At 39.4% G+C, this 21,664-nt stretch overlaps 2 protein-coding genes across 3 annotated transcripts in view; one reads left to right on the top strand and one right to left on the bottom strand.

Moving 5' to 3' along the window:
* LOC115524258 overlaps window positions 1-3,381 on the top strand; it is a 50,909-nt gene extending 47,528 nt beyond the window's left edge. For both annotated transcript variants that reach the window (XM_030330652.1, XM_030330651.1), the window contains one exon: window positions 3,086-3,381. In XM_030330652.1, the coding sequence (XP_030186512.1) occupies window positions 3,086-3,212 (127 nt within the window). In that variant the 3' untranslated portion in view covers window positions 3,213-3,381. The remainder of the gene's footprint in view (window positions 1-3,085) is intronic.
* LOC115524257 (cell surface glycoprotein CD200 receptor 1-like) lies at window positions 540-20,457 on the bottom strand. The gene is made up of 7 exons (XM_030330650.1): window positions 20,362-20,457; window positions 9,258-9,317; window positions 5,721-6,041; window positions 5,354-5,602; window positions 2,016-2,041; window positions 1,379-1,419; window positions 540-697 (listed from the first exon to the last, which is right to left on the bottom strand). The coding sequence occupies exons 1-7, from the start codon at window positions 20,423-20,425 to the stop codon at window positions 556-558; spliced, it is 903 nt and encodes a 300-aa protein (XP_030186510.1). The 5' UTR covers window positions 20,426-20,457; the 3' UTR covers window positions 540-555.
* Between the last annotated feature and the right edge of the window lie 1,207 nt (window positions 20,458-21,664).

Here is a 21,664-nt window from a genome sequence, read left to right as displayed (position 1 = left end):
TCACGTGTGTTCCCTCTCTCATTCCTGCTCTTTCCCACAAAAATGACAAAAACATAAATCCAGATTTGTTAAATAGTGTGATTCTTATTATACTCTGACATCATATTTATTAACTGGTTGATTAAAAACAAAAAGTGGCAATCTTGCAGATATAAAAGTAATGGTATAGGAAAAGACAGAATCAAATACAGTTGAAAGGAATGTAAATTGATACAACTTGACATATCAGTCAATAATGAAAATGCACAATTCCCCTCAAGGAATTTCTAATTCCTCCCAAGGGAATTATTGTACAAATATACTCAAGCAAATGCAAAGAGATATATCTATGTGGTATTGTTTATAATAGCAAAACAAACAAAATTTAAATCATCTAAATGTCCATAATTAGGTCTATGGTTAACTAAATTTTCACATAACCATAAAATGGAATTTTTGTAACCATTCAAATGAACGCAATAGCTCTGCCTGTGTTTTTTTAAAAGATCTCAAAGACTGATTATATTTTCCATTCTAGAATTCTAAGAAAATCAAAAGAGTAGCTTTACTGTTTCTTTATTCATTTGTTCTGGTGCTAGATTCAGGGAACTTATGAAGCCCATCAACTTCGTTTTGTAACACCTGAGACCTCCTCACTCTGCTCACAGTGTCATAGATTGTTCTTCTCTGTGTAGCCGGCATAGGATTGCATTTCATCCTAAGAAAGAACTCAAAGTCAAAATCCATTCACAAAAGCCAGAAGTCACTAATTACCTACGTTTTCCTAACTGCTGTCCACAGCTTTAGTTTCTACCAATAGTGCTTGTATTTGCATCTCTAGGCTTGCATGGACATAAGAGAAAGACTCTTTTCTGTTATTGTATCAAAAAAATTGTTGATTATGTAGGTCTCAGTGTCAAATGAAAAAGATTGTGTGAAAGTGGAAATGGAGAAGAAATGAAGTAATATGAAAGGTATTTCAAAGGAGAGGGTCAAAGACTTGGTAAGCTACTAGTTATGAGATTTGGAGCAGGATAAGATTTAAGCCCAGGTAAGAGGAAAATGATGATAGTATTGAGAAAGGGAAGTCAAGGATTAGAGATGGTTTCATAGGGAAGGAAAAACCAAATCATTTTCTCCAAAGATTATAGTCTAAATGAGGCAAACATTCTGTGTTTTGTAACATACAGTTCTTGAAATGAAAATATGGTTTAGGGTACATATAAATAGTACATGGTAGATAATTAACAAAATAAGTATGCCTGACTATGAGCATTATAAAATTAGAATTTTTACTTTCCAATTAAAATACTAATATAATGCAAATTAAAAATTATGTAGCTATATTTTGACTTTATGGCTTGAAAGTTTGCAAATATTCTTTTTAATGTTATCTTACCTCCTCAACAACTGAAGTAACTTCTGTTTAATTAGTATTTTCTGCAAAATATAAAAATAAGCTGGAGTGAATGAAGGAAACATCATTATTTAGTTAAAAATGGGAAAACAAAAAAATATACTATTGACAAGTGTGATTCATATTTGATAGAATACATAAAATCAGACCTGAACTACCAGAAATAAGAATGATGCTTTTGGTTAATACATGTAGACAAGATAATTCCAGATTTTGGAAAAGGAAGTGGAATTATGAAACAGAAGCCTAATATATGGAAAATATGTGACATAAAATGAATTACTATTTACTGGTTTAGAAATTTAGTATACACTATCTCTCCCAAGATCCTGTCTTAAATGGACTAATTCACTGTGCTTGCACGCCTAAGTGACGAAGCAAAATCCCTCCTGTCATTTAGAGTAGTCCAAATCTAAGACATTTAGGACGTGCTTTTTGATTATGGGTAGTTGATGTTAGCATATTAATTCCACCTGTCACTTCTCTATTTCTGACCCCTTCTGGCTTAATAAAGCTGTGGAAGAAAAAACATTTGTCAATACCTGCAGACATCGATTTTCAAAAGGCAAATGGATCCCACAATGACCAAAGTAATCAAAATAAAGAAGGTGATACATACAACAAATTTTTGTGGTAACTGGTCTCCTGTAAATATAGACACAAAAAAATACATGGTTTAACTGTGGTACATCCGGACAAGGGAATATTATTTAGTACTACCAAGAAATGAACTGCCAAGACATGAAAAGACACAGAAGAAATTAAATGCATCTTACTAAGTGAAAGAAGCCAGTCTGAGAATGCTACGTTCTGTATGATTCCATGTACGTGACATTCTGGAAAAGGCAAAACTATGGAGACAGTGAAAAGATCAGGGGTTGTTAGGGGTTAGGGTGAAGGGAGGGAGGAATAGGTGAAGCCTGGAGGACTTTTAGGACAGTGAAACTACTCTGTGTGAAACTACAATGGGGGATCCCTGCCATCTGCATAGTTGCTAAAACTCACAGAAGGTACACCTAGGGTGACCCTTAATTAAGCTATGTACTTTGAGTGATAATGTTGTGTTAACGTTGGCTCATCGACTATTCCAAATGTACCCGGGTGGCATAAGTGATGGAGGCAGGGGAGGAGGGTGTGAATGTAGTGGGGCAGAGGTTATATGGGAACTCTGTGATTTCCACTCAATTTTGCTGTGAACCTAAAACTTCTCTAAAAACTAAAGTTTATTGAAAATAAATATATACTCATAAAATTATATATGTATAAATATACACACACATACACACACACATATGTATGTGTATGTGTGTGTGTATGTGCGTGTGTGTGTGTGTCTGTGTGTGTGTGTATATATATAATGTTTCAAGGATGTCTCATAGTTCATGAAATTCACTTCTGTGATTTTATTGTAAACATTTCTGAGCCATTAAGAGTCCAAATAATGGTTATAATGAAGTTGCTTTATCTGTTCTGATCCTAAGGTTTCTGGCAAGACATCATCCTAAGTCAGGATTTTGTGGCTTTAAGGATTCATGACTGATGAATTCATACAGGACAGATATGGAAAGTAGATTTCTTGGTAATAGTAATAGCAGAGTGTTTCTCGTCTCCACAATTCAGAAATAAAAGGGGAGTTGTAATGGCGGTAGTTGGAAAAATAACCTAATTCTGAGGTCACTGTTCTTCCAGGGCCTTGAAACTGACTGAAGGCATGGAGGCAAATTTCCATCATGTATTAAACGCTGTCAGCCATACAAAACTCAGTCTGACAACAGAAGAAGTCACCAAAGGAATTGCCAGCTCTGAGAGGCAGTGATTTTAAGACCTGGCTCCTACTGTTCCCTGAATGGGTCCCCCAGCAGAGGGAGGTGAGTGGAGACTAAGCAGCCTGCCGTCCAGTCCCTCTGCCTTCCTTCAACAGTTTGTTTTGACACATTGCATTTCTCTGTATTTTATTTGAAAATAAACATCTCTTTGCAGTTAAAATCAACAACACCATTTTGAAACCCCCTCTTGAAAACTAATGCACCGTCTTTCATTAGAAGTGTAACCTCAGAGGCTGAAGATCTGCCCTCCAAGTGAGACAGGAAGGATACCCTGCACTGGCTGGGAGTGGACCAGACAGTCCTTCAACCCTGAGGTTCTATAGGTAGGACAGCGTATGGTATCACCAGGTGGTCGAATTTCATACACAACCAGGGCACAGTTACTCTTCTCAGGAAATGCTGCTAAAATCCTTTTTTAAATCACTTTATGAATGGATATTGGAAAGTGGTGGTTTAAAGACATGGGTTCTTCTCTTCTTCCTTCTTAAAACTGACTAAAATATCAGTAGGTAATTTTTTTAAGTATAGACTCGCCAAGACAAAGAGAACATGGAGGAAGACAAGCAGATGAAATATTTCAACTTGTTTTAAGGTGAAAAATGAACAGAAGAAGGCAAGTCCTTTAGGGTGGAATAACAGAAGGATGTTAGTGCCCACAGAACATCTAGAAGACTCCAGAACAGGAAGGGCTAAATGTATAAGAAGGGGTACGTGGGGGGTGAAGCGTGAGCTAACAGTTGGAAGCTTCTTTGAAGGTCTGTATTGAGAAGAGGTAGGCTGCCCAGTCCACTCGCACCCTGTGCACCTTCAGCAAACAGCAGGAAACAGGAAGTGTGACCCAGAAAAAAGTGAACTGGAGAGAATCCAGAGTCAAGGATCCAGACAGTGGAGGGTGGAGATGAAGTGCCAGACTAAAGAGAGATGCTAAAGAAAGGCTGAGTTCTGAACAGTCTCTCTCTCTCTGTCTCTGTCTCTGTCTCTCTCTCTCACACACACACACACACACACGCACACACACACACACACACACACACACAACTTCCCTCTATTTCCCTGCTCCCATAACACTAACAGTCAGCCTTATACCACTAAGACAATTGACTGGAGACTTATTTTCTGCAGAACCCGAACAGACTCAAAGACCTTCAGGTAATTAAAGAATCCGTCATTAGAAAAGAGAAGTTCATTTTCCCTCTTTCTGCCTATTGATGCCAACTGGTTGGCAGGACCACCCACAGACAGCATAGCTTCCAATCAGCTCAGTTTTGAATGCTCACTCTGAAATGATTGGAGAACCAAGGATTACCAGAGTAAAGAAAAGCTTCATACCTAAAACAAAGACATTAAAACTAGCAAATGTCAGGAAGGCAGAAGAAACTCAATTAAACAGACATGGAATCAAGCAGAGGACGGACCGAGGGAAGGAAAGTCTCCAGGACAATATCTGTGCAGCAGGTCTAGTGACTCAGCAGGCCAGATTGGAACAAGAGTGTGTAAAAACTCAGGAAGGGATGTCTTCAAAAAAAAAAAAAAAAGGAACAGATGGATTATCTATACATTTGACCATGTGAAAATAGCATTAAGAGGAGTTTCCTAATTTTGTCAGTGAGTTTAGTGACAATTAAGAAGTACCTAGAGTAAACTTTAAATTGATCATTGAGGTTATTATGCTATAGCTAAGAAATTATAGAAGAACCTGGAAAATAAAATCCTACCAAAAAAATTGTGAAGCAAACTTATGAGTGACTGGATCCTTCTTAAAAAGCATAAATAATCACTTAAAAATACACTTTATTCTTCTCCTAAAACCATAAGTATTATTTTAATAGTACATTCACTACTCAAGGCAAGTTGTTACTTGCACAGAACAGAAATAATTACATTTAATAATTTAAATTATTAAATTATTTTATTATAATTATTAAAAAGTAAACATCATTTGAAATATGGCTTCTTAAAACAAACTTCTGCATTAGTCTTCTGGACATAATTCTCAATGGTGGAGAAGAAGGACATAAAAGAGGGGCTGGAGAAATTATCCTTGAGTGAAATTGATCATACACTCCTTTTTCATTCTTCCATAGCTTCTCTGAAGGAATGAAATCATCATACAAAAGCTGGAATTACTAACCAGAATTCCTCTCAATGGAAAGACTCATGTTGCCAGTCAGATGGGACACAGAGCAGGACACCTTAGATACCCGGTGGTCCTCCCAGCGGCACGAACTCTGGACGGTCACTGTGTCATTGCCCAGTGGCTCTTCCACAGTGTGACAATCTCCCCCTGGGGTCCAGGAGATCTGTGCCGCTGGCTTCCCTGCAGCTGCCCTACACACGATAGTTCCATTCTCAAGTTGAAACAGGGTCACCTGGGGGGGCACTGCAGAGATGCAGGGGAAAATGCTTCAGTCTTAACACACGGATATGGAATAGAGAGAGACATCTGTTTCAGTCCAAATCTGGTTATCTGACATCCCACAATATACGATGCTCCTTACCTAACACTTTCAGGTGATATCCATGATAGAAATGCCCATGAGTTGTGACCACTTCACACCTGTAATATCCATCATGAGTGATGGCCACTGGATCGATCTGAAGGGCGGGATTCCGATCAGGTCTGGAGTCCCAGGATATTGTCTTGTCACTACAGTTTATGGCCCTGGTCTCATTTGTATCTCTCCTGTAGGCTCTAGTGCAGGAAGGCTTGTCTCTGAGGATTATTTCCCATCTTATTGTTACCAGCACAGCTTTCTGGGTGATCGGAGGGCAAGAGAGCACAGCCTTTGTATCCACAGGCTTAGACAGGGAAGTGTTAGCTGAACACACACACAAAGCAAATGATGAAGAAAAAGTTGAAAAAGAAATCCATGTTAAATTTTCTACGACATAATATTTAAAGTATACTAGAACATGACTTTGCTGGTAACCTTATTCCAAAAATATTAGGCTTACATAAAAAATTAAACATGTGCAAAACGCATACAACACATTAAAACAAATCCAAAGATGAACCCATTTTTCTCCTTTATACTGTGGTCTTAGATAAACTATACCTATTTTCAGTGTGAGTAATATTTTAAGCATTTGTACATTGATTCACAGGCTTTGATATGTAAGAAACAAACAAGAAAACACAATATGAATTAACAGACAAAATCATCTAAATCTAATCTTTTTGTCATAGAGACTATTAGATTTATCCTGTAACTCATGCTAACTAGGATAGAAACTAGAAAAACTGATGATTTGGTTTTCTCCACCTAGAATTTTTAAAAAATTTTTTTTAATGTTTATTAGTTTTGAGAGAGAGTGTGAGTTGGGGGAGGGGCAGGGAGAAAATCTGAAGCAGACTACAAGCTCTGAGCTGTCAGCACAGAGCCTGATGCAGGGCTTGAACTCACGAACCACAAGATCATGACCTGAGCTGAAGTCAGATGCTTAACCAAGTGAGCCACCCACCCACCCCTCTCCTAAGTATTAATGAGAGAGAATGAATCTGTAATATCAGAACTAAATGCTTACCCCTAAGAGTGGCAATTTGGACAAACATACTCATTAAAAACATAAGATGGGATTCATGTTGACCAATCTGGATATTTTTAAAGCTAATTTTATTTTTGGAGAATCACAATCAGTAAAATCAACAGATCTTCCTTCCTTCCTTCCTATTGAGTCACACGTACACTGCCAAACAGTTCAACTGTGAACTCTGCTCACAGATTGCGTCTCTATATTCGAATTACAAGAATTACATAAATTCACTCCTTTTGTCCAACTTTAAAGTCAAAATTAAGCCCTGCGACATACAACATAATGGGTCCCTGACTGGGAGGGGTTTGCTGAGAGAGGATTAAGGAAGTCAGGGTCCATGCACCTGTAACCCAGCTGACTGGCAAGGAGCTCATCACTTTACATTGAGCAGAACTAGCGTGATGGGGCAAAATTGTTTTGTGCATGGAGCTTGTGGGTGCTAAACTCTCGTTTGAGATCCCTCCTCTCCTTTTTTGGTGTACCCTGCCTCTTCTGTGATGATGGACTCATGCCCTCGCATTTCACAGACCAATCAAGATCCCATAACTACAGGAAGCAAGAGAGGATATTTACTTACTTACATATTTTATTTATTTATTTATTTATTTACTTACTTACTTATTTACTTATTATTTATTTTTGAGAGAGTGGCTGAGGGAAAGAAAGGGAGAGAAACTTAAGTAGGCTCCACACCCAGCCCAGCATGGAACCCAGATGGGGCTTGACTCACGACCATAAAATCATGACCTGAGCCTAAATCAAGAGTCAGATGCTTAACTGACTGAGCCACCCATGTACCTCAATGGGGGGTGGTGGGCAGATTTTAAAGCAGATCTGAGAGGGCAGTGAAATCCATGATCCATTCACCACTACAAGTGGCACCCCGTGTACACAGTGAAAACGAGCCTTGGCCAAGGTTGGAGACAAGCAAAAAGTTAGCTGCTTAGAGAACAGCTAGAGGGGGTGTGGGTGAACATCAATGTGCCCAAAAACAAGATACTGAAGATGAAATCAAATAGGGAAGAGGGTGGTGAAGAACACGCTGTGAATGTTCTTTTGTGTTCTCAGGGGTTTGCACTTCTGCTTCCAAACAGTCTAAGGTTTTAATATTTTGCCTGCTATTTATTCTCAAGATCTGAGTCTCTTCTTTAAAAGGAAATTACTAGCTAATCAAATAATCATATGCATTTTTAACAGGGGCGCCATCTCCAGAGAAGTGGCTCCCAGGGTGAGGATCCCAAGCACCGTGGACAATCTCTGTTCTTTCACCTTCCTCTGCTCTAGGACCCTCCAGCAATCCCCCTTCACCTGTGATGGGACTTCTGTGATTCCTGTTAGTCACCCTTTCTTAATCCTTCTCTTTCTCTATTCACACCTGTTGTGAAAATTTACTAGTGACCAGTCACTCCTCCGCACTCAGTGGGGTTGGCACCTGTCTAACAAATATGATCTCACAGCCCTGTGATCAACTACCGTGATTTCACCTCCTGGTCACAGAGGGATAGCAGGTGGATTCTCCTATTGGCTCCAGAACCAGCAGTCACCTTCCAGCTTCTCTGCATCCTGTGTCTATGACTCTCCTCCAGGCTCCTCCAGCCCTTCTGCACACAGACCAATTCCTCTGAGATTTGGGGCTTTTCCTTTCTGTCCTCACTGCCAGATCTTAGATTACAACCCCATCACCACACACCCAGATTCCTGCAGAAGTCTCCTGACGTCTGTGTCCGTCTCAAATCTCTCCCCTCTTCGGTTCACACCTGACCTTGCAGCAGGTCCAGGATTCTGGGACACAGGTGTGATCCCCTCCATCTAACACCGCTCAGAGACCTCTCCCTGCCCGAAGACAGCACTTACATGTCCTTGTGTTGCCCTTGAAAGCCCTCTTTTGCAGATGGACTCACCTTTGCCATCTTATCACCCCTCAGCCGCCCCCACACTTCGCAAAGAAAACACCAAGCACCGCTGCATATCTGGGTCTTTCCTCACATCGTTCCTGCAGACTGGGGTGGCCTACAGACCACTCTTTGTCCAAGAAAATGCTCCTCTTCCCCTAAGAGCCATTTCACACGCTGCCCCTGCCGTGAGGCCTTCTCAGAGCCTTGCTGCTTCGCCTTCTCCTCTACACTCCCAGCACACTTGATGAGAGTGCTCATCTCCTCCGTCAAATGCCATCTGTGTTGACATCTGGGCTCCCCCGCGAAATGAGCCCCTTAGGGCGCTGTGGGGCTCTAGCTACTCTTGTTTGTCCCCGTGTTCCCCACATGGCCTAGCACAGTGCCTGACAGGGAGAGCTCCATAATCCTCAGATGGAATGTGCACTGGGTGCGGGGAGGAGGCCCGGGGTCATTCAGGGTCCCTCACACCTCAGCACTCAGACCATCATACTCTTCAACCCGGCTCAGGACGGCCCCTTGACCAGCCCATCAACCGTGTTTCTAAGGAAGTTCAACACTTTTTCCCTTTAGTTCTGGCCTCTAGAAAAAAATTAAAAATCATATTACCTTCCACAGGGAGTATGAAACTTCTCTGTTGTCTGTCCATAAGTGAACTGTTTGTTGAAGCTAGAAAATATTGAGAGAAAAGTGAATGAAACCAATTTTAGAGACTTAAATGGAGTGCAAGCCACTGTTTATCCACATCTTACATACACTATGATAGACAATCAGTTATTTGTAATTAAATTCCACAAAAAAGATTTACAAAACAGGAACTACAAGTTATTCCATCATTATGTTGAAAACCATGTTAACATTTAAAAATTATGCCATAAGCTCTTCATCAATGATTTCCCATTTATGAGACACCTTGCTCTGTACTTGACAATAATTTTCTCCAGGGTAACCCTGCCTCCACTCCTCTCCTAGCCACAGTGGATTGTTCCATCATGGGTACCTCACATGAAGGGGACTGAGTATAGTGTTTTCTCCAGATCCACCCCCTGATTAAAGTTGTTCAATACACTGGTGGGCACCTCACCCAGCTGCACAAATGAGAGTACTTTCACGAGAATTTTGGAACCAGATTGAGAATAGTCCATTCTTCTTTTCCTCCCCCTTTCTTACAGCGATCGCTAAATTTATGTGTCTACTTGGTGAGGCCATGGTTCCTAGACATATTTAGTTAAACACAATTCTCGATGTTTCTGTGAAGGTATTTTTTTAGATAAGATTCTAACATTTAAATGGATAGGCTTTCAGTAAAGGAAATTACCTTCCATAATGTGCGTGGGCCTTGTCCAAACAGTTGAAGGTCTTATTTAAAAAAAGACTGACCTGCTGGGAAAGGGAAATTCTATAGCAGTCTGCTTTCAGACTCAAACTGCTCCTCTTCCTGGCTGTCCAGCCCCTTGCCCAGCCTGCTGATTCTGGACTTGCCAAGCCTCTACAATCATGTGAACCAATTCATTAAAAAGTCTCTCTCTTTCCCCTCCCTTCCTCTCTCCTTCTGTCTTTCCTTTCTCTCGCCATTATTCTGTTTCCCCGAGGACTGCTGACTAATGCATCTATCCTGGGAAGAATGAAGCAGAAGCAGAGAGAGAGAGAGAGAGAAAGAAACTAGCTAAAGTTTCTAATTCCATCCTTCCTGAGACCCGCATGCATTCCTTCCCTTAGACTTTCTGACAATCAAAGACTTTTCTGACAATCAGATTAGTCCTAATCTACTTCAAATCTGGGTTCTGAAAAGATCTGTATGAAGTAAAACACAACAATTTTTTTAAATTATGATTTATCCTGTGGAATATTCTGTGTGTGCTCGAGAAGAATGTATTCTGCTATTGTTGGAAAGAATGTTCTATACATGTCTGTTAGGCCATTTGGCCTACAGTGTTGTTCAAGTCCATTGTTTCCTTATTGGTTTTATTTGGAATCATCTGTTCATTTCTCAGTGTGGGTTGTTACAGTTCCCTGTAAATGCTGTATTGTTTTCTATTTCTTCTTCAGGTCTGTTAATATCTGCTCTATATATTTAGTGCTCTGATGTTGGATGCATAAATATTTACAAATGTTAAATTCTTTTGATGAAATGACTTCTTTACCTTTAGAGAGTGAAGATCTCTGTCTTTGTTTACAGTTTTTGACTTAAAGTCTATTTTCTCTAATATTAAATATAGCTATCCTTACCTTCTTTTGGTTTTTATTTCCCTGGAACACCTTTTTCCATCCATTCACTTTCAGCCTGCGTATATTCTTGGCTAAAGTCAGTATCTTGTAGGTGGCATATTGTTGAATCTTGGTTTCTTATCCATTTGCCCGCTATATACCATGTGATTGGAGAATTGAGTCCATTTAATTTTTTAAATGTTTATTTATTTTTGAAAGAGAGAGAGAGAGAGAGGGAGAACAAGCAGGGGAGGGGCAGAGAGAGGAGGACAGAGGATCCAAACAGGCTCCCAATATGGGGTTCCAACTCCCAAACCACAATATCATGGCCTGAGCTAAAGTCAGATGCTCAACCAACTAAGCCACCCAGGTGCCTCTATATTTATATTAAGACAACTGATAGGAAAGTATGTACATACTATTGCTATTGTGTTCATTGTTTTCTGACTGTTTTGAAGTTCCGTTATTCCTTTCTTCCTCTCTTGCTGGCTTCCTTTGTGATTTGATGATTTTTTTTTTTTGCAGTATGATTTGATTTCTTTTTCTATATCTTTTTGTATCTACAAAATGTTTTTCTTTGTGGTAACTATGAGGCATATGTACAACACCTTATACTTACTTTAAGCTGATTACAGTGTAATCTTATTGCATATAATACTCAATATTTTTACATCTTCTCCCTCATTTTATTTTACCGATGTCACAATTTACATAGTTTTAACTTGTGTATTCACTAACAGATTATTATAGCTATAATTATTTTTAGAAGTTTTTTTTAAGCATGTGTACTAGTGATAAAAGTAATTCACACACCACCACTATGGGATTACATTATTCTGAATTTAATTATATATTGGCCTTTACCAATGTGTTTTACTCTACATATGTCACCATGTTGCTGGTTAGCACCCTCTCGTTTCATTTTATTTATTTATTTATTTATTTATTTATTTTCACTTTATTTGTTTTTGGGAGAGTTCGATTGGGGTGGTGCAGAGTGAGAGGAATAGAGAGAGAATCCCAACCTCGCTCCACACTGTCACCACAGAGTCCAATCTGGGTTCGACCCCACGACCAAGAGATCATGACCCGAGACAAACGCAAGGGTCATACACCTAACCGACTGAGCCACCCAAGTGCCATAGCGTCCTGTTATTTCAATTTGAAGGGCTCCCTTTAGAATTTCTTGTAAGCTAGGTTTAGTACTGATGAAGTCTGTCAGCTTCTTGTTTTTTCTAGGCAAGTCTTTACCTCACCTTTATTTCTGGTTTTCCAAGTGAAGGATTTCCGTGGCTGGATTTTTCTTTCAGCACTTTGAAGGTATCATCCCACTCTCTGGGTCTGCAAGGTCTGTGCTGAGAAATCTGAGCATCCTTTATATACGACCACTCACTTTTCCTCTGCTGCTTTCAAAAGTTTCTCTTTTCTATTTGATTGTAATGTGTCTTAGGGCAGATTTCTTTACAGTCAATCAAGTTCTGTGGTCTTCATGGATCTGGATGTTGATTCCCCACAGATTTAGGAGATTGCCTCTCATTATTACTTTGCATAAGCTTTCTGCTCCTTTCTTTTATGCTTATCTGGGGCTCCAGTAATGCCTATATTACTTGGTTTGTTGGTGTTTCATAACATCCCGAGACTTTCTTCCCTCACTTCCATTCTTTCTGTTGGTTTGCTTTTTATCTCTGACTGGATGATTTCAAATCATGTCTTTGTGTTCACTAATTATTTCTTCTGCTTGATGACTCTGCTGTTGGAACTCTTGATTGAATTTTTCAGTGTAGTCTCTGCATAAAATTTGCCGTTGTGTCCTTTACATGATTTGTTTTTTTTTTATATGAAATTTATTGACAAATTGGTTTCCATACAACACCCAGTGCTCATCCCAAAAGGTGCCCTCCTCAATACCCATCACCCACCCTCCCCTCCCTCCCACCCCCCATCAACCCTCAGTTTGTTCTCAGTTTTTAACAGTCTCTTATGCTTTGGCTCTCTCTCACTCTAACCTCTTTTTTTTTTTTTCCTTCCCCTCCCCCATGGGTTCCTGTTAAGTTTCTCAGGATCCACATAAGAGTGAAACCATATGGTATCTGTCTTTCTCTGTATGGCTTATTTCACTTAGCATTACACTCTCCAGTTCCATCCACGTTGCTACAAAAGGCCATATTTCATTTTTTCTCATTGCCACATAGTATTCCATTGTGTATATATACCACAATTTCTTTATCCATTCATCAGTTGATGGACATTTAGGCTCTTTCCATAATTTGGCTATTGTTGAGAGTGCTGCTATGAACATTGGGGTACAAGTGCTCCTATGCATCAGTACTCCTGTATCCCTTGGATAAATTCCTAGCAGTGCTATTGCTGGGTCATAGGGTAGGTCTATTTTTAATTTTCTGAGGAACCTCCACACTGCTTTCCAGAGCGGCTGCACCAATTTGCATTCCCACCAACAGTGCAAGAGGGTTCCCGTTTCTCCACATCCTCTCCAGCATCTATAGTCTCCTGATTTGTTCATTTTGGCCACTCTGACTGGCGTGAGGTGATACCTGAGTGTGGTTTTGATTTGTATTTCCCTGATAAGGAGCGACGCTGAACATCTTTTCATGTGCCTGTTGGCCATCTGGATGTCTTCTTTAGAGAAGTGTCTATTCATGTTTTCTGCCCATTTCTTCACTGGGTTATTTGTTTTTCGGGTGTGGAGTTTGGTGAGCTCTTTATAGATTTTAGATACTAGCCCTTTGTCCGATATGTCATTTGCAAATATCTTTTCCCATTCCGTTGGTTGCCTTTTAGTTTTGTTGGTTGTTTCCTTTGCTGTGCAGAAGCTTTTTATCTTCATAAGGTCCCAGTAATTCACTTTTGCTTTTAATTCCCTTGCCTTTGGGGATGTGTCGAGGAAGAGATTGCTACGGCTGAGGTCAGAGAGGTCTTTTCCTGCTTTCTCCTCTAAGGTTTTGATGGTTTCCTGTCTCACATTTAGGTCCTTTATCCATTTTGAGTTTATTTTTGTAAATGGTGTGAGAAAGTGGTCTAGTTTCAACCTTCTGCATGTTGCTGTCCAGTTCTCCCAGCACCATTTGTTAAAGAGGCTGTCTTTTTTCCATTGGATGTTCTTTCCTGCTTTGTCAAAGATGAGTTGGCCATACGTTTGTGGGTCTAGTTCTGGGGTTTCTATTCTATTCCATTGGTCTGTGTGTCTGTTTTTGTGCCAATACCATGCTGTCTTGATGATGACAGCTTTGTAGTAGAGGCTAAAGTCTGGGATTGTGATGCCTCCTGCTTTGGTCTTCTTCTTCAAAATTCCTTTGGCTATTCGGGGCCTTTTGTGGTTCCATATGAATTTTAGGATTGCTTGTTCTAATTTCGAGAAGAATGCTGGTGCAATTTTGATTGGGATACATGATTTGTACCTCTTTTTTTGAACACTCCCTTTGCTCATAGATTGTTTTCTAGATTTTATTTAGGGGTCAAACTGTGTTCTCCTGTAGCTCACTGAGCTTCCTTAGTAGACTATTTTTGAATTCTTTGTCAGGCATGCAGAGCTCCATTGCTTTGAGATCAGCCACTGGGGCTTGATATTGTTCTTTTAGTGATGTCATGTTTCCTTGAATGTTTTGGAAGCTATGCATCGCTCGTGTCTTCACACTTGAAGGAGCTGTCACCACCACCCACCCCTCCCACCCACCTCCCACCAGTCTTTACTGCCTGGTTTCTTCAGAAAAAGATATTCACCTGTCAGCCCAGCTGGAGATTCTGGGAGGTCTCTCAGACCTTTCCTAAGGAGGTACCGTCTTCATTCCCAAGGTTCCCTTTGAGGTGGAAGTCTTAGGATTCTGTGTCTTCTCTCCATCCCACAAAAGCAGACAGAATTCTGAAACCCTCCTTTTTATTTACACGAGGGAAATTCCCTGAAGTGTTCAGGGTTGTGGGCCTTCTCCCAAATCACCAGACTGCTGATATCCATGCACACTATCTAGGGAGGTTCTCATCATCTGTGGGAAAGTGTGGGGCTGGCCACAGAGAGGGTGATAGGATTCTGCAATATCAAGACAAGGTGACAGCACTTAATAGGCAGGGGCAAAGTACATAATCATAAACAGTAGCGAGGCCAGAATGACAACCAAGAGGCTCTGACCTGAAAGATCTGGGGCAAAAGCCAGATAAATCTTAGTGTTCTTAAGGGTAAGAGAGAAGGGCAGCCAAAGACGGTATGGTTTGCCTTATATGGCCAGATCAAGGATAAATGGGTTTTATCAGTTTTGCTTCCTGCAACAAAAATACCAAAGAGTGGCATAATAACACTTTATCTCACAGTTCTAGAAGCTGGAAGTCTAAGATCAAAGTACTAGCAGACATGATGTCCAATGACAGCCCACTCCCTGGCTTGTAGACAGCTGTCTTCTCATTGTCTTCTCACATGGAGTGGCAGAGGGAGAGAGAAAGAGAAAAAGCGGGCTCTCTTGGGTCTCTTCTTATAAAGGTACTAATCTGAGAGCTCTATCCTCATGACAAAGTTACCTCCCAAAGGCTCCATCTCCAAAGGACATCCCATTGGAGATTGGGTTTTGACATAAGAGTTTTGGAGGACACATTCAGTCCAGAGCAGTGAGTAAGAACTGGGGTCAGCTGTGATAATGGAAAATCATGGTCTTTCACCAGGTTTCTATATTCAAACCAGTTTTCAGACTCAAAGCCACACAATTTTGAGCTGACATTTCAAAATTACAAAACACAGGAAGAAACAAGGAACCATAAAGTCAGATAATATTATTTTTATTAGCTGCCATCTGTTATTCCTAGAGAGAAGAATAAGATTCAGAACTTCAGATAGTAGAATTATGAAACACCAGGCATAAAATAAATGTGGTGAGGATGTTTAAAGAAATAAAAGGAGAACTAAAACACAAACAAGAAATATATGCTTCCCCCACACCCCACTCCTCCAAAAATAACTAGGCAGATTAGGATAATACAAAAGAGTTCAATTTACTCATTGATTCACTGCTTATTGAAACTGGAAAACTATAGCAAAAAACAAACATACAGGATACGAGAAAGAGAGAATTTCAGAAAGTCATGACATCTTCTTACAATATAAGACCATTTCGTCTCTTTAAAAATCTTTTCTCTAGTGTAGTCACTTTTTTTTAAACACTTATTCATTTTTGAGAGACAGAGCACAAACAGGGGTGGGCAGACAGAGAGGGAGACACAGAATCTGAAGCAGGCTCCGGGCTCTGAGCTGTCAGCACATGCCCAACACGGGGCTCGAACTCACAAACCATGAGATCATGATCTGAGCCAACATCGGATGCTTAACCCACTGAGCAACTCAGGTGCCCCTAGTGTAGTCACCTTCATGCAATATCTCAGCTACATCTTCCAGATAACTTGCTGCAGCTTCTACAACAGCACCTGCTGCTTCATCTTGCTCTTTTGTGTTATGGAGACAGTTTCTTTCCTTAAACATCATGAACCAACCTCTGCTAGCTTCCAACTTTTCTTTCACAGCTTCCTCACCTCCTTCAGTCTCCATAGAATCAAGGAGAGTTAGGGCCTGGCTCTGCATTAGGCTTTGGCTTCAGGAAATGTTGTAGCTGTGTGGGTCTTCTTTCAAGATCACTGAAACTCTCTCCTTATCAGCAATAAGGTTGTTTCACTTCCTTATCATTAGTGTGTTCACTAGAGTAGCACTTTCATTTCCTTCAGGAACTTTTCCTTCACATTCATAACCTGGCTAACTGCTGGCACAAGAGGCCTAGCTTTTGACCTGTCTCAGCTTTCAACATGCCTTCCTCGCTAAGCTTATGAATCATTTCTAAGTTTTGATTTCAAGTGAGAAATATGCAACTCCTCCTTTCACTTGAACACTTAGAGGTCACTGGGAGGTTATTAATCGGCCTAATATCAATATTGTTGTGTCTCAGGGAAGAGGGAGGCCTGATGGGAGGAAGACAGAGATGGGGGTAGAGCCAGAACACACACACACACACACACACACACACTTCACTTATGTTCAGCGTCTCATATGGACATGGTTAGTGACACCACAAAACAATTACATAATAACATCAGAGATCACTGATCACAGATCACCACAACAAATATAATGTAATCACAAAGCTTCATATATTTCAAGAATTACCAAAATGTGACACAGAGACACAAAGTGAGCAAATACTGTTGGAAAAATGGTGCTGATAGATGTACTCAATGCACGTTTGGCATACCTTCAACTTGTAAAAACCATGATACCTTCAAGATACAATAAAGTAAAACAATGGTACAATGAAACAAGATATGGCTCTATACCTAGTAACAGCTTCAAAATACATGAGGCAAAATTGGCAAAATTAAATCAAAAACATTAACAGAAATGAAGAATGTCTTTGATGACCTTATTAATAGTCTGGATATGGCTGAGGAAGGAATCTCTAAGCTAGAGAATATATCAATAGAAACCTCCAAAACTGAAAAAAGAGAGAATAAACAATTAAAAAAAAAAACACAACAGGTATCCAAGGACTGTGGGACAACTACCAAAATGTGTAAAACATGTGTAATGGAAAAATCAAAAGAAAGAAGAATGAGAGAAAAAGAATAGAGGAAATTTTTGAAACAATGACTTAGAGTTTCTCCAAGTTACTATAAGATACCAAATAAAGTTCCAGGAAGCTTGGAAAATACAAAGCAAGAAAAAACCTGAGGGAAATAAACTTGACCTGGCATATCACATTCAAACTATACAAAATCAAAGATAAAAAAAATCTGAGAAAACTCCAGAGAAATAAAACACCTCATAGAAAAATAAAGATGAGAATTGTATCCAACTCTCCTAAGAAACCATGCAAAGAGAGAATGAAATAAAATATTAAAAATGTTAATAAAAAAAACCCACTACCCTAGAATTCTGTATCCTACAAAGTTACCCTTCAAAAGTGAAAGAGAAATAAAAGACTTTCTCAAACAAACAAAAATTGGGGGAAGTTGCTTCCAGTAGACTTGCCTTGTAAGAAATGTTAAGAGTCCTTCAAGGAGAAGGAAATAATATAAGTCAGAAATTCAGAACTACATTAATGAAGAAAGACAATTGGAGAATGAATAAGAGAATGGAAAATAAAAGCTTTCTTTTTCTTTTTCTTAATTGATCCAACAGACAACATTTTATTCAAAATAATAAGAGAAATAATGTATTCTTTGAATATATATTTATGTTGTATATAGTATATAGATATTTAATATGTAACTATATAAATATATTTATATATGTTTAATTGGATAGAGTATATTTACATAGAAGTGAAATGAGTGACAGTAATTACACAAGGAATGGCCAAAATCTACACCACTAATAATACCAAATGCTGGCAAGTATAGGAAGCAACATGGACTCACTGATTGCTGGTGGGAATGCAAAATGTACAGCAACTTTGGAATACGGTTTGACAAGTTCTTAAAAAACTGGGGCGCCTGGGTGGCGCAGTCGGTTAAGCGTCCGACTTCAGCCAGGTCAAGATCTCGCGGTCCGTGAGTTCGAGCCCCGCGTCAGGCTCTGGGCTGATGGCTCGGAGCCTGGAGCCTGTTTCCGATTCTGTGTCTCCCTCTCTCTCTGCCCCTCCCCCGTTCATGCTCTGTCTCTCTCTGTCCCAAAAATAAATAAACGTTGAAAAAAAAAAATTTAAAAAAAATAAAAAAAATAAAAAAAACTGAACATACTCTTACAAAACAATCCAGCAAAAGCACTCCTTGGTATTTACCCAGTTAGGTTGAAAATTCTGTCTCCACAAAGTCCCCCACACAGATGTTCATAACAACTTTATTCTTAGTTGCCAACACTTGGAAACAACCAAGATGCCCTTCAGCAGGTAAATGGCTTTAATAAATTAGGATTATGCAGACGACAGAATATTGTTCAGGGCTAAAAAGAATGACCTACAGAGCCATGAAAAGACAAAGAGGAAACTGAAATACCTATTGCTAAGTGAAAAAAGCCTATGAAAAGGCTACATACCATATAATTCCAACTATAAAATATTCAGAAAAAGGCAGAAACTGTGGAGGCACTAAAAGGATGAGCAGTTTCCATGGTTTAGAGGGGAGGGAGGATAAATACAGGGAACACAGAGGACTTTTAGGGCAGTGAAACTACTCTGTATGATACTATAGTAATGGATACATGCCATTGTACCTTTGTTCAAACTTACAGAATGCACAAGACTGAGAATGAACCCTATGTAAACTATGGCCTTGGGGTGATGATTATGTGTCAGGGTAGGTTCATCACTTGTAACAAATGTAACACTCTGGAGGGGATGTTGATAATGAAATAGAAGCTGTGCCTAGGTGGGGTTAGGAGGTGAGGTATATGAGAAATCTCTGCCCCTTTCTCTCAATTTTGCTGTAAACATAAAATTGCACTGAAAAAAAAATTAAGTCTTAAAATACAAACAGCAAAAAACAAACACCTTTTTATACTAAATGGATGTTTAATTTTATCAAATACATGTTTCAATTTTACGGTTTTTCCCCTCCAAATATGTAATGGAGTCAATTACATGAACAGGTTTAATTACTCTTTTCAATTACATCTTTTTGTTGCCATCTGTTTCCTGCCACATGTAAGTATTTCTCTAGTGATTTTTCATGAGTCAAATCTGCTATTCACTGTCTTCTGAGTTCTTCCCAAATGTTCCTCCCTCCCTCCCAATTTCTTTCATCTTTCCTGGCCCTAGATTCCCATCTTTCTTTCTCTAAACAACTGGTTTTCCTCACACTTAACTGGACATATATGGAAATGTGGAAGACAGTGTTGCTCAGAATGTTTTGGAACTTCTTTCAGATGATTGGAAGGAAAGACAGGACTGCTTCAAAAGTTTGTTTCCACCTGCCTGAGTCTGCTCTAATTTTAGCTCCTCCACTCATTTGTTCTACTGTTCATGCTTTGGGATAACATTCCATTTGTTCTGGTGTGAGGTTGAAATCAGAGACTTTGAATAGATAATCATTACTATATTCTTATGTTCTCTGATCCTTGTTGTCTGAATCAAATTTTCCCCATGTACTTTTTGCGTCTATTTTAAAATTTAAAAACCCCATAGAAAGTTAGGGTTTCTTTCTTAGCCTGTGAGCTGGAAATACTAGAAATATCAAAGGAGAAACAATAATCACACAAATAAACATAAGGTCCAAAAAAACGAGAATTCAAAGAGACAATAAAAGTGCACACCGAAACACTGGAGGAAACACTACATTTTATCTAGTCACACAAGTTCAGTTTCACTCCATTTCAGGGGCCTCCACATTACTCTGGACTCAGCCGGACAACTAGTCAGTGCACCACTGATATAGGGTAGATCAGAAGGTTTGCTGGATAATAAACAAATTTATCACTGCCACTAGGACAAATTACAAACCATTTTATGAGTGGATAAAGGGCCTCCTTGTCACTACTGAAAATATCTTTACTTTTTGCAAAAAAATGTCACAGCATAAGACTTACCAGACACCATGATATTGATGGAGATCAGTACCCTCAAAGCTGACATTCTCCCCAGAGTATGCATTTGGAGTGGTTAGCCACGGACTAGCCACGAACGGGAAATGTTGCTGAGTTTTGTTGAGTGATAAAGAAAAAAACCCCACACCTATAATTCATTGGTTCTTGCAAAGTACTGAAGTGACAAAATGAATTATGTAGCAATTCATTTAGAAAGTAGCATTTTGGGAAGCATAAATTACACATGGTAAAATGCACAAATCTTTTAGTGGATAGCTTCATGAATTTTTACATGTGTATGCACCTAGATAGTCACCTCCAAAACCAAGGTAAGACCATTTCCACTCTTCAAGAAGTTTCCTTCCTGTTCCTTCTCTGTCAATATCCCTTCCCGAGAGAGAAACTCTACTCTGACTTCTATCACCATTTTGCCAGTTTTTGAACTCCATAAAAATGAAATTCTTTCCATAGTTCATTTTTATAATGCTACGTAGTTGTTCTTTGGTCTGACCATGCCATAATTTATTCATCTATTTTGCTGTGTACTTGGATTTTCCATTTCAGGAATAATACAATTAAAGCTTCGATGAACATTTGTGTTTTGTACATATCTTTTGCTTTACTTAGGCCTTTATTTTCTTGGGTACATACCAAAAAATTAAAATTGATGGCCACAGATAGGATAGAGATAATGTGTGGATTAATGAAGGCTTCCTATTATGTTGAATTGTGTTCTGTTGAAATTCTAACCCTCATTTCCTCAAATGTGACCTTATTTTGATCAGGGTCATTGCAGATCTAATTAGTTATGACGAGGCCACAGGATTAGGTTAAACCCTAATCCAATGACTGGTGTCGTTACAAAAAGAGGGAAATTGGACACATACACACATGGAGAATGCCATGTAGAAATGAAGGCAGAGATCAAGGCACACCCTCCACAAGCCAATGAACTCCAAAGATTTCCAGCACACCACCAGAAGCTAAGAGAGAAGCAAGGAACACATTCTTTCTTCTTGCTCTAGAAGATTTCAAGATTCATTTGATGGTGAGTCACAACACAAAAAAACATTTGAATAGATGAGAAGCAGAACTCTTTCTTACTTACAGCTCCAAAAAAGAGAACACTGCCACAGAGGACCACACAGGGCCCTCATAGACAGTGTAACACCGAGCTAGAGCTGTAGAATGCAGAAAATGCATGGCAAGTGGGGTGGAGTTAGGTTTGAAGGGCTCCCAGAAAGGCTAACTTGAATACTTTTCCAGGTTCCTGTGCATAACTGTATATGGGCCTGTTCCTAGTTGT

This window comes from Lynx canadensis, chromosome C2 (assembly GCF_007474595.2).
Source record: "Lynx canadensis isolate LIC74 chromosome C2, mLynCan4.pri.v2, whole genome shotgun sequence".
In the NCBI taxonomy this organism is placed as follows: Eukaryota; Metazoa; Chordata; class Mammalia; order Carnivora; family Felidae; genus Lynx; species Lynx canadensis.
Note: the sequence above shows the minus strand (reverse complement) of the source record. Positions and strands in the feature narration are given on the sequence as shown.

Coding starts and splice junctions, on each gene's coding strand:
- LOC115524257 (XM_030330650.1), bottom strand. CDS start 20,425: ATGCATACTCTGGGGAGAATGTCAGCTTTGAGGGTACTGATCTCCATC. Junction 9,318..20,361: donor CATCAATATCATGGTGTCTG/GTAAGTCTTATG, acceptor AATATTTTCTAG/CTTCAACAAACAGTTCACTT. Junction 2,042..5,353: donor TTCCATTGAGAGGAATTCTG/GTTAGTAATTCC, acceptor CTATATTTACAG/GAGACCAGTTACCACAAAAA.